Raw genomic sequence first — 13,736 nt, 5'->3', positions numbered from 1 at the left:
AAACATTGGGTCGTAGTTGAAAAAAAATATGCATGTACGGAAAGAATGTTATTTATTCTACTTTGTCTTGATTGAATTATGACTTAGTTACTACTGAGTTGTTGCTCTGTAAGAGTTACAGTAGGCTAATATGCCATTAGTGTGTTCAATGATATCATTCTACTAGTAAGGAGTGAGTGAATATGAACAAACACTCGCATACTAATTGAAAATTACATAACTTGTATGAAGGAACTTTGTTTGGGGGGAGGGAGGGGGGTCAAAGAGATGGAACACATATGAACCTGAGAAGCCCCTGATAAAAATACTTCAATGGTTAAATTGGCTTTGTGTTTCACAATAACCATGCATGTGCACACTCTGTATGTGGAGTATCCATGGTAAGTCCTTTTTGCCCCTGGTTAAAGATATTCTACTGACCTTCTTGTAGAGGGTGCACTGTATATCTATAGGAATGGATGACTTGTTCTCTACTGATGCTGTAACGGAAATCCCCTCTGCTGCAGGGAGAACACAACGTTTACATTAAAATACATATCTTATATTACATTCGGCAAAGTCCCGTTCTTTAACATAGCATTTCTCCTTTTTACATGGACTACAATTTGTGACATGCAACATGTCATGTACAGTGGTGGAAAAAGTACTCAAATGTTTTACTTAAGTAAAAGTATCAATACCGCAATATAGAAGTAAAAGTCCGGAATTCAAAATGTACTTGAGTAAAGGTACAAAAGTATTGGCATGAAAATGTACTTAAAGTACCAAAAGTAAAAGTACTCATTATGCAGAATGTCCCATTTCAAGTTCTCAAATGTATAACAATCTTTTTGAGCTTGTAGATCTGCTATTTTCAAACACAATCCTGAAGAAAATTGAAAAAACATGGAATACTTTTAAAATATTTCAACAGCACAAATCTTGTATGGGGAATCCCTGGCACAAAATATTTTCTGAAGGGGGTCCGAGGCCAATTACAAATTAATTTGGGGGACCTTGACATGAAAAAGTTTGAGAACCAGTACAAATATTTTACCTTGGCGATAGCCCATTTTTGGTAAATACATCTCGACAGCCACAGTGCCAGGGTTAAACCACATTTTCTTTTTCGTCTTGGTGTGGCGCTTTGGACTCTTGGGAAGGACACAGAGTAAAGGAATCAATGCCTGCAGTCAGTCTTTGAAAAGCCTTTAGACATGTTTGCAGTGGGCATCCTTGTGATAAAATACATAGTGGTAAAAAGAAAACTAAAACTCTACAAACAATTACCATCAAACCTTACCATCAGCTCAGGCACGATGGCGCTCATGTCCTCACTGGAGACGAGAAATGTTAGATAATCCCTAGTTTTTATATTCCTCTTCATGGTAGTTTGCTTAAGCGTCAGTCAGTGATGACGATGAATTGCGCCTGAGGGGTCATCAGTTTTTATTGCCGACTGTGGCTGTACAACCCCCACTCTGGAGCGGCAGTCTCTTCTGCAGTAAAACAACTAGTAGAATAGATGGACAACTAATGCAAAAGGGTTTATTTTGTAGTGTTCTCACGGGTATGATAGTGATGGTTTTCACATTGTTCTATGTCCTATGTTATTAGGCCACAAACAGTTTGGGTCCCCAAAAACGTTCTCTCACAAATGGGCAATGGCGAGAAGTTTTTCTGGGCTTCCATATGAAAGGCAAAATTCCAGGGAAAAGTCATGCCTTTTTCAATTCAGTGGTGGGAATAGCGATAGCTTTAACTTTAGAGTACTTTTCACTACAGAATAGCCTGAAATGCTAACTGTAACATCTCAGTCAGCACCTCAAATGCTGGATTTAAGTAGGTAGCAACACAACCTCAGCATTTCAAGTGGGTATCAATTAGCGCTTGAACTACTTCTCTAATGTAGGCAATTAATAATTCAATGTTGAACACATAGAATGAGGTTTATTGTCTAACAAAAATGACGCATTTTTACAGATTTCACAAAGACAGTTAGACAGAAAGACAATTGAGATATGTGTGAAGCTGTTTTTTCACTAAGCCAGCAATTTATCTTTGTTTTACCCAGCAATGTACCGGTATTCCAGTGGAAACACAGCTGAAGTGTAGCCTTAGAAGGCTTCCAGAAAATCCTTTTTGCATGTACTGGAGGGTGTTGCGCCCTGATGACGGCCTTCAGCTAGTTTAAAACCAGTGTCACAGATGCCTAGTGTTTCAAACAGGGTGCAGACACCTACAGTATATGGATGGAGAGTCTAGTGGACTGTCGGCAGACTTTTGCCTTTCATAGTTGTGTACTAGAAGCATTATCTTGTGTCCCAGCCCCATTTAATAGACATTTCTCATTCTTCTCTTGGCTATGCTGGACATCCAAGTGGGCCCAAAACAAACCCTGAGCAGTCATTTATTGTGTCCATGCCATAGGCCGTAAAACAATATGGACAGTGTCATGCCATTGGTTTCTACAGAACGTAAATGAAGCCTATTTTGCAGCGATTACAAATGCGCCATCTTTCTATATCCGGTTGATATACGGTCCAAAATGCAAAAGGAAATTAATGCTATTAACTGAAACCGCAGCGAGGGCGGGCCTTTCTATTATAGCCTCAATTTACAGATGCTAGCCCCTTAGTTTTGCTTATGACTAGGCTTTATACTGAGAAACGCTTCTCATAGGGCCAATGCCAGACATAACTGCATTATTTCCTATTTTACATCTACTCTATGCATAATAAACTGACATTTTCTTTAGATGTGCGAGGTTGTCAGACTTTAAGTCTTTTCAAAGTCTTTCTAGTGTATGGCAAACATGAGCGGCTGTCATACTTTAGTCTTTAAGTATCTTCAAAGTCTTCTAGTATATGGGAGGCACTAGATGTTGCAATACCTGTTTTTGGTGAGTGCTCGCAAGAGTCACTGTTAATTGTACATCAACTAGTAAGAAACCGCACTTATCAAATTTGGTTAAAAAGGTTTGAGAATTCCTGGTATACTGCCCAACTTTACACTGCTCTACCACATTTTAAGTTGACATTTATTATATTACCTGGCATCGCAACACTCACACACACACTTCAGTCACACAATAACAAGTGCAGGGAGCACTTTCCTTTATTGTGGGACATGTGGACCCCGATCTGTATAAACTGAGATCACACACAAAGACTTGGTGTAAAAGGCGCTAGGTGGAGTAAGAAATAAGCTGTATTCACACATTCTGCCAAACCCATGCCGTCTTGTCTGTTCACATACAGATACACAACAAAAACAAAAAAAAAACAATTTAACCTTCATACACTTGCTGCTGTATATTGTCTGTCCAAAATACCAGAGCCACAAAGAGTTTGGTCGCCCCCATTTCTTGAACATAGAATGAAGTGCTGGTGGTAAACGTGAAACAATTTCCTCCATATCATCATCATGGTGAGGTGCTCAACATTGTAAGGTCATTTTGAGTTTGTTTCACTGGTTATTTACCAACAGCCATGGAACAGGTTTGAGACATTAATATGGCGTCCAGAGAAAATTATAACATCTAAACTACAACATCCAAACTATCTAAGGCTCTGCATAAGAAGCCCCAAACCCATCCCACCCCCTTTTCCCATCCCAATTACAAAAACACATTTATAAAAGGGCAAAGCCATAGAGGGTAGCTACATAGTAAAATCCTCATTATTAATTTAACTTTGCGTGTACAAATTGCTTCTATTTTTACACTCAAGAGTTAAATGAACACTACAGATTTTATTGTGCACAGATATTAGAAGACAGTTTCTGTTCCTACCAGGTAACCGGTCAGAAAAGCAGCTTGTACGCTACAAATCTATTAGTATTACAGTATATTGTCTGTGAATCGCCGTTACATGGATTTCTCCAGGGGACTCTGCTGGCAGAGAGGCAGTTTTTACTTATGTGCCTGCCTACAATCATGGGTTTCTTGAGACAACAGATGCTGGCATGTACCGTTGAGTGAAATGAACCCCTGAGTGCAGTCGGGGAAGTTCTGCATTCTGAGGTTGTCCTCTATGACCAGATAAAACTTTGACAGGACCTAGTAGGCATGTAGAGCTGTATGCAGGTGCTACATTCACTAAACGCAGGTAGAATCTTCGCCCACCCCTTTGGCCCTGTAGATGACACTGTACTCAACAACTTAACACTGTTTGTGTTGTTGAACTACATTAATAACCTGAATGAAGCTTAAGTAATGAGTGAATTGAGCCTGCTTCTCAAAGGTTGGAGAGACTAAGTCAAATTCTGGCCTCTCAGCTGCTTCACTGACCTGCTACCTTTAACTACATAGACAGATAAAATGATACAGAGAATACAAAAAACAAAAAAAAAAGAGTTCTTTTTACATGAGTCCATTTCAGGAGCCTGCAAGCCCCTCTCTCCTCTCCTCCTTCTGACACGTTTTTTAGCAGTCCCACTTTCACTTCCTCCTCGTGTGTGTGTGTGTGTGTGTGTGTGTGTGTGTGTGTGTGTGTGTGTGTGTGTGTGTGTGTGTGTGTGTGTGTGTGTGTGTTTTTACATGAGTGGTGTGTGATAAGTGTTGATGTGTGAGCTTGTGTGTCTACTTGTGTTCTTTAGTGGGGGCAAAGTACAGCTCCATGGGTTTGTTAACTTTCCAGTACTTCTCACTGACCAGCTCCAGAGAAAACGAGCCATTGAGGACCTAATAATGGAACACAGTTTGAGAAGCAATGCGTTAAAAGCCACTGAATTGTTATCTCAGTCATCAACATCAAAATATGTGTGTTTTCTTATGTCTCGTCTTTTTTGTCTTTCACGTATTTCACGTAGCTCAGTATTTTTTTTTTACTTCTAGTCAATGAGTACCGTTGTGGGAATAGTTGTTGGTTTTATTTTTTTATTCAATATTATTATTATTAACAATTATGTTGATTAGGAACCAGACAATAGTGTTTTATTGTATGCACGTGTGTGTTCGTCTATACTTACAGTAAACTGGTTTGCAGCGGTAGGTATGTAGATGGTGTACTGTTTCTCTGAGGCAGCTTCTACGTTAACAGGACTGGCTTCTGCGTTTCTTCTCAGTTCTTCCAACGCCAGCCGGACAGCCAGATACTTGGACAGGTGGTCCACTGTAGCGTTCCCTGATGTCTTTATGTAACGAGGGACAAACTCCACACTAGACAGATTTTGAGAAAGAAATGGATCGACAGCTGTCAGAAAACAGGTTACATCTTTTAAGACACAGAGCAGATATGAGGTGGCTGTATATATTAGGGATGTACATTAAATTAGAACTTTCCACTGTTATAGCTCATTTAGAATTTTCAATTTACTTGGGGGGGGGAAACCCCCAAGTAAATTGGACATCTGTTTTGACACGCTGTCTTGATGACAGATCATGTGTGAACAATATGAGTGGAGGCACATGACACTTCATATGGATGGGATCTAATCAGACATTAAACCATGCATGTACTTTTAAAGACATTTATCATACCTGCCAAGTTACAACCGTGGTAAAAGAAAGTGTGAGTCAGTACCAACATCAATTTCACTTTGATCATTTTCCTGACTCCATATCAAGTTATTAAACATAAATCAATCAAATATTGTGATTGATATCATTACAATCACAATATATTTATGTTATATTTTTCCATTAGTAATACTGATGCATCACTATTGCCTTTGCCCAAGTATAAAATTAGTCCACAGAGTGAAGCACAGACTACAGTCAAGACTTCTCACCTGCTCATTCACACTGGAACATCAAACAAACACTAGACACCACAAAGTCAAAGGGACACACACACACACGGCTATACCACTGATTTGACTGACTACATTCATTCACCAACAGTTAACTCAAATTCATTCTAAACCTTAAACAGCCTGCTGATAAGTCAGAAGTGGCAAATCATTACACACAGAGCGATTTCCGTCTTACTAGACATTTTGTCCTACAGATGGAAGACACACACGCTTTTATTCATGTGTTCACTTATTGCTGCGGAACAATCCCAGACGCGATATATCATATATATATCGATCGTGCACGCTATGAATTCAACATTCACAGACATTCCTCACTCACTGAGTACAGACTAGGGAAGTACGCACATCCCAAAGAACTTGTTAGGTGCTGGACAACAAAACGTACATTGGAGGAAAGGAAGGGAAGTCCACACACTCAAGACTTCATCAGGTCTCAGACCTGATGAAGATCCACAGTGGTCGAAACGTTGTGTATTATATTAATACATTTTCTACTGGGAGCTACAGTGCGCTTCCCTTCCTTTATTCCTCACTCACTACCACTGTCCTTGACGCCCCATTCCGTTACTATAGTAACCAGACACGGCAACTCTGAGCCTAGACAGGATTTCAAGCCTCATATATGTATATCTCCAGAACTGACGTTACAAAAGCACAAGAAGAATGCCATTTAAATAGCAAATATATATAAGGTATTGTTTTCTACTGATTTTTTTCTGTTTTCTGTAATAAATTATTTATTTTCTTTTTATATATGCGTTTTCAGCTGGCATGTTGTACCTGCGTATTTGACCAAGAATTAAAATAACATTGTTGACTTAGTGATCGGAAATGAAAGCAGTCAAGCAGCCACTTGAATGCCTGCAATGCGAGAGGTGTCTACAAAACATTGCTTTGCAATGGCAGTGACTGTGAAGCTGTATTATGTAGGAACATTCAAAGATCGGATCATGTATGGGAAGATACAGTACTAATTAAATGTCTTGAAAAATATGATCTGGAGTCTCTTGCTGATATTAAGTTATTATCTTGTCATTAAACTACACCTTCATCAATGTTTGCCCTCTTAAATCTCAGTTCTTCAGATCAACCTAAAGATGAAGCACTGATTCTTTATAGCACACAGACTAAGGCCAACCCCTGTACCACAGATATGCGGTTCACAGGCAACTCAAGCTCTTTTCAAACACTTTAATGGAAATACTGTTTTGAGGACTTTCCATTTGGCATGCTTGATTTGCTGTAAAAGGTAAGAGAGGAAAGATGTGGCAGTGTGTGTACCTGTTTTGAGCGTCGTCCTTCTCCATCAAAGTAGGATGCGGCCTAAAAACCAGTTCTATTTCGCTGGCGCCCCCTTCAATGACAGAATCCCCGCCCCCGTTCTCAGCTGCATTGTCCATATCCAAACCGCTGTCATCACTGGTCTTGGTGCGCTTGATGCTCGGGCCTGCCTCCTGGAGGATTAGGATGGAACCCAGAGTTAGATATATGGACATATGAACAACATAGTAGCCAAATTATTGTATCTGCCGTCATTGGTGCTATAAGCTGGCTTTGGGGGCGAGATCGGTCTAACGGTGATAGACAAATACTCAGGTTAAAGTGGATACGCCTTTTAATCGACATGGTTTGTGTTATCTACATCTGTACAACCGGTGCCTCACAACACACTCGGGCGTGATGTAGCAGCAGCAGTCTTGCTGTTATTGGTTCTCCTACCTCTGCTCTTCCTGGTACAACAATAGCAGCTGCAGCTGCATTTTGCTCCTCTCCTCTATGCTTCTGTCCTGCTTCTCCTTTGCTTCCTCTGCTCTGGCCTCCACTCATATCTGAGCTGCCCTGCCTCACCGCCTGTCCTGTCTAGTTGGACATAGTCAGTACAGTTGTATTTGGAAACATGGCAAAGCATTTAAAAAGCTTGGCATTTCCAAACAAATGTGTATCTATTTGCTCCCCTTTCAAACCCCCCCAACTAACCTCCTCCTCACCACCATGGTCACCACTTCTCTTTATGTTTTTGCTCAGCCAGTCTTTTAACCTTTTCATCTGAAAATTCAAACATGTGATTTGACATGCTATTAGTACATGTGTGAATCACCCACTGGGTGTCCGTTTACATCCACTGGGTCCTAGCTAGCAGCTAACTAGACAGAGCCCTCGCCTCTGCTTTTCTCACAGCTGTGTGAATTCATCTGGATTTGAAGCGCATGTATGCAGCACAAAATAATGTTAGTTTCTAAAGAGATATTACAAAGCTCTAACCTCTCGTACAGTTTAATTGATAAACAAACCCACCTGGTTACTATGAACAGACGCGTTGCTACAGTGGGAGGAGTCTCCATTGTCCTCCGCTCCACTGCCGCCGTTCTCCACTGTGTGTTTCTTACCACGTTGCAGTCTGTAACAAACAGTCATGCAATAATAATTACACATCCCCACAGGACCTCATTTATCAAATCTGAGCTGAACAAATTTCATTCTATATCACTTGTACATGCATTTAAACAATGTGGGATTCATCAGTGTTTTCGTATAATCAGTTTGTTCGTAGGAATCTGAATAGATTTCACAAGTGCTCCAACTGTTTGTATTGCATGCGTAAATAGCAAACACATGTCTATAAAGCTTGTTTGTAAAGTGTGACATTGGCTTAAGAAGCAGACAGATTATGAATGTCCCATTGCCTCATTGCTTTCAAGTTTGCAGAATGAGGCAACACTGTGCAGTGTGCTTATATTATAAGCACTTCCATTGTGCCTTTCTCCTAGCTACAGTATATGGCAATTGATGTTTCATTGTCGATGATTTTAATTGTGGGTGGGCTACTATGTTTCTTCTAAGACCTACTTGAGCAAACTCCAAATCCGTGCTGAAATAGGACATAACAAACGTTCTTATTTAATAAACATATTTAGCAACTTTGCTCTGGTTCTGTACCATGTGATACAGGTGTATGTGCATGGCTCATCTCATCATAGCCTATGTCTTCAGTCACTCCTTAATCACTTAAGTCACACAAATCTGATTACCTTTTCGTGTGTGTGTGTGTGTACCTGGTCATAGCCTGTATTTTCAGCCCCTCTTCTATGCTGTGAGACAGAGCTTGCTGGTTGTTGTGTTTGCTGATGCGAGCCAACACCCTCTCTTGGTGAGCCTCGTACTCATCACGACTGGGGTAGATCTTACCTGAGACACCACAAGACAATCTCAGTTACCCAGCAACACATAATAATGAATGTTTGGCATTGTTGCACTGTGCCATGCTGCCCTGGCCCATATACCCCTCCCCTCACAATATCATTCACAGTCCTGTGGTGGTACGATGTAAGGCCAGTTGACATAGGATCTTTAGTTATTTACTGAAAAATAAGGTATACCTTAGAAACATTAGTGACCTTATCCATTAACACATTGAATGCCAATCGCGTAGATCTACGCAAACCTATTTAAAGCCGCAGCGTGCCAATCGCGTAGATCTACGCGAACCGCCGGTTCGCGTTGATTTCACCCCAGGTGCACTTTCGGAATTTTTTGATCCATTTCCGGTTCCGGTTTGAAAACCGGAAACAGAATTATTTGGGATCCGGTTTTGCCGATCGCGTCAGCCCTCGTTCTAATGACGAAACTGAAACTGAATTTTCTCCTTGTAGTTTTTTCTCCTCGCATATCACTGTTTAACTACAACCATGGAGCTCCGTTTGACACGTGGTTTTCACTGGTAGATTCAGTGAGATGTCACCTATGTATACAGACAGTGCACAGCTCAATCTTAAGGATTTTAACAAGGTCTATGGCGACGTGAAAAAAACAAAAAAACAACAATAACACGTTGGCACTGGTGAGTACATTATGAGATTAACGTCTGGCATGGAATGTGTTAAAATCATTTCCAGCTAAAAAACTTGCATATATATATAATAAATATATTCAATATGTTGTCAATATATTTGCCAAATTCAATGCAAAATATGGTTTTGAATCTTTTAAATATAGAGTTAAACATTGTTATCTGCTTTGGATGTGCAACCAATCAGGAAATACTATATCAAACTATATTGTTAAAAAGAAAAGGCGATGACAGTAGTCAGTCATTTAATTTTGATCCTACTGACAATATAAAGTGCATATAAGGTAACTAAGTTTGACATGGTTAGAAGTCTAAATGTCCCCTTTCTGACAGGGCATGTGTTTTCCACAACATCCAGCTGATTTTGACTGAGCAGTTACATTTTGCAGCAACTTCAGGATATGCTCTATGTTTACTGAGATCAAACTTCATTTTGAAGCATTAAGACACTTACTGATCAGAGCATCAAAGTTTGGGTCTGGACGCAGTGACCTCTTGGACACCAGCTTCTTACGACAGGTAGGACACTCCTTATTACTGGAGGGAGAGAGAGATTAGTGGGGGATATAGACAGATAGGCGGAATGAACAGAAACTTCTTTTGTCCTTTAAAATTAAGTAGGTTAACTACATATTCATTTACATTCGGAACAACTGGCTAACTTCATTAGCAGTCTGGCCATCGTTAAATGTAAAACAGAGCTAGCCTGCTTTCAACTCCAATGCTAAACAGGTCCTGTCCTAATTCAGCGGCCAAGACAAACAGCGCTACCCAGATTTACACAAAGGGGTTAAAATGCTTTGCACAGCAGAGCTAAACAGGGCTAGTCAAGGTGCCCTGGTGGCTCAAACAGTTCATACACTGACCACATAGTCAGCGTACAAATACCGGTGTCACATAACATGCTTCTTCCTCTGTGGTAACATTCCCATCTCTTCACCATCAATAAAAGCATTAGGGCCTGTTAAATAAAAACATCTTTATAGCGAGACTGGATTGCATAATGGGACCAAACTCACCCAGATCTCAGTGCAGTGATGATGCAGTCGGCGCAGAAGCGGTGTAGACATTCTTTGGTTGTCATGGTGTTCTTCAGCATGTCCAGGCAGATCGGACACATCAGTTCACTGTGGAGAGACCTGGGTGATACCGCGATCTCCAATCCATCTGTTATGGCCTCCTGGAATCACAGAGGAAACAGGAATATTAACACAAATATAAAAAAGGTTCTCTGTTGTTCATAAATCTACAGAAAGTGTTGGCGATTGGCTATGACTGACTTCCAAACTTCGCAGGCCCTGGGCAGGCAAACCGGCCTGGTGGAGACCTGCACTCCGAGAAGCACACTTTTCTAGTTCTCCAACTTACTTCATTGCAGGAAAATAGTCACGTACATCACAGACTTCATTAATATTTGTTTTTTAAGTCTGACGTCATTTTGTAGTCCGACGTCACTTCCGGGTCCAAAAGGCACCAGCGCTGTCCACTCTTCATTGTAAACAAACATGTCCGAACCCGCAAATCTTTTTACAATAACCTCCTTTTTCAGAAATGAACCATTGAGGGTTCAAAAAGGTCTTAATGCTAATATCACAGACAGTAAAAAGTAGGCGAATATATATATTTATATACATACTCATTTATTATTATTATCATTATAATATTTATTTTGTGTATATATATATAAATTAACGATTTTCTCTTCTCTTAATCGTTGCCAGGAAAGCAGTAGAATAACACTTTAGTCGTTATTTCAGTCTCAGATCTGTTAAAACAGCGAGGGACACAGCACTGCGCATATTGGCAAAATACACATTTGGGCCCGGAAGTTGTTCCGATGGGGCGCAACGTCAAGGCTCAACAACAGAATAGTGTGTGATGTTATTTTCAGTATTTTAGGTTCATCGTTATTGTAGATGCCAGTATCTGAAAAGGGCAGAATAAGGATACAATGTTACCTGAGGAGTTCTCTGTAGTTCGTAGAGACTCAGTTCCCAGGTCTTACTCAGGGGCTGGACCCCATTGGTCTGAACAGTCTGGGTCATCATGAATACTGAAACACACACACACAATCACATCAACTTAGAAATCCTCAAAAGACATGTAAAACAGAAGGACAGACAAAAAACGAAATAAAACAAATCTTGTAAATGAGCAATTGGTTTAAATTGAACTCTAATTGGAGCAGTTTATGACATGGTTGCTTCTCGTCTTCCTTTGAGATCTGACCTCTGGCAGGGCTCTAGTGCAGTACACCTATTAAGGTCACAAATGTGGAATACATTTTGCCTGTGCAACCTTTAATTAAAACGTGTGAACACTGCATTCTACAGTAGTAACAATGAAAGACAAAATCAACCTTATTTCATTCGTTATGGAAGTTGCATACTCTCATAGCAATAGAAATATGGTTTCTCCTGTGATCTCTCTACCTTTCACAAGTGTGGAGGTATGGGATTAATATAGGATTTCAACTATTTGGAATACAGGGATCTACAATCCCTGTTGTACCAATTCTACATTAACGTTGTAATTTGTTGTTGTTTTGGGCTTATCATGATTCATGTATAACCAACATTTCTGGCTGTCCTGGTCTGTTAATGTTAGAGTTTCTGTCAGAGGATTACAGAGCCCAATGGAAACAAGCCACAGTGCTTTCTTGGGTTATCCTTTTAGCATCCTTTTGTATGGAACTCTGTGCTTTTTTTTGCTGCAAACTGTTAATAAAGTATTCAATAAATCAGACACTAACTACCTTTTACATTAGGTTATTAAATAAATGAATGATAGATGTCCCCAATCCCATGTTGCCACACCTCCCAAACAAAACTGGAATATCCTTTGCACTGCAACCATCCCCCCTTCTGTATCAACAACATAAATGATGTTTCTAGAGTAGAATATTTACTCTATAATACATGTAACTGAGTAGTTTGATTAACAATGGGACTTAGGAGTTAAGTTGAGGCAAACATGTTTTTCTTCAGCAGCTGTTGGGCACATTTCAGTAAATAGACAGATCCCAACCCCCATCCATAGCCTACACACTGTAGTGTGTAGGAAGGTCGGCTAGTTCATTTGAAGCTCAGTTTGTATAGTTAGCCAAGTCAACCGTATCGATTGGCAATAATGCAGCGTCAACACTTAGTCAGTTGACAATAAAAATACGTAATTTATGTTGAAAAGACGTTGTTTTTCTCGAGCGATACGGTCGTCCGAAGAAGTGTAAATTAGCCTTTAGAGGCTAGCTGCTCTTCTTGATGCTAACGACCAGTGTTGCCATGTCCGCTTATTATAAGCGACTTTGTGCTTGTTTTTCGGTTAAGTTGCTTGTAAATATTTGTTAGTTGCGTGTTGCGTTTTTTTGGGCTCGTGTGTGTTAGTTGCTTATTTGGGCTTGTTTCCTTATGTTGTTTAAACCAGTGTTTCTCAAACATGTTCAAGTCAAGGACCCCAAAATTACTATGTATTCGTCTGCGGACCCCCATCTGAAAATATGTTATGCCAGGGACCCCCATAGAAGTCTCAAATAATATTACAAATTTTTCTAATTTGTTTTGTTGTTGTTGAAAATAACAGATCTACGTTGTGAGCTTGCAGATAGGCTATTTTCAAATAGCCAATGTTTAAAGGTCGAAGGGCTCGCTTCTTATGGGCTTGTTTTCATAGACATGGTTGCTTGTTTCTCTCGCGAAACCTGGCAAAACTGCTAGATGCTCTCTTCGTGATGCTAACGACAGAAGACACATTCTAGTTTTTTTTTAAATACAAGAGAAAGAGACAGTATGTCGACTATGGGACTCGAATTCGTGGTTTTATGTCAGTTTGAAGGATAACATACTAACAATAAATAATAAACTGCAGTGTAATTGTCGCTGTGACAGAGAGGAAAAAACAACAACAGAAAGAGGCGACGCACGAATCCCTTTTGTGCTTTACAAAATGACGCTTCCTCCTTTTCGACACGAATACATCAATATCTATAAACAATTATCGTCCCATGATCCAGTCAATTAATGTAGCTTACGCTGTCTAGCTGTGATTTAGAGAATAATATTTGTTTAAACACTTACATTTTCTGTTGTGGACACGAGTAGATCCAGCTAGAGCTAGTAGCCACAGTGCGCGTTATGGCATAGGCAATATGGCG

General features: G+C 40.0%; 1 protein-coding gene across 2 annotated transcripts; it reads right to left on the bottom strand.

Annotated features, from left to right (window-relative positions):
- Positions 1-3,063: 3,063 nt before the first annotated feature.
- Positions 3,064-13,736, bottom strand: rnf2 (ring finger protein 2). Of its 2 annotated transcripts, XM_080440477.1 has the most exons (11): positions 13,660-13,736; positions 11,545-11,639; positions 10,606-10,766; positions 10,041-10,123; positions 8,793-8,925; positions 8,035-8,137; positions 7,717-7,785; positions 7,459-7,599; positions 7,021-7,193; positions 4,951-5,140; positions 3,064-4,663 (listed from the first exon to the last, which is right to left on the bottom strand). In XM_080440477.1, the coding sequence occupies exons 2-11, from the start codon at positions 11,632-11,634 to the stop codon at positions 4,562-4,564; spliced, it is 1,245 nt and encodes a 414-aa protein (XP_080296603.1). In that variant the 5' UTR covers positions 11,635-11,639; positions 13,660-13,736; the 3' UTR covers positions 3,064-4,561. The 2 variants fall into 2 exon arrangements, with proteins under 2 accessions (XP_080296603.1, XP_080296604.1); XM_080440478.1 differs by lacking the exons at positions 7,459-7,599; positions 7,717-7,785.

The sequence above is a fragment of the Gymnoscopelus braueri genome (assembly GCF_963280865.1).
Source record: "Gymnoscopelus braueri genome assembly, chromosome: 10".
NCBI lineage: Eukaryota > Metazoa > Chordata > Actinopteri > Myctophiformes > Myctophidae > Gymnoscopelus > Gymnoscopelus braueri.
The sequence above is the reverse complement of the archived record's forward strand: the minus strand, read 5'-3'. Positions and strand labels throughout refer to the sequence as shown.

Coding starts and splice junctions, on each gene's coding strand:
- rnf2 (XM_080440477.1), bottom strand. CDS start 11,634: ATGATGACCCAGACTGTTCAGACCAATGGGGTCCAGCCCCTGAGTAAG. Junction 8,138..8,792: donor AAAATACAGGCTATGACCAG/GTACACACACAC, acceptor TGTTTGTTACAG/ACTGCAACGTGGTAAGAAAC. Junction 7,600..7,716: donor ACCATGGTGGTGAGGAGGAG/GTTAGTTGGGGG, acceptor ATGTCCAACTAG/ACAGGACAGGCGGTGAGGCA.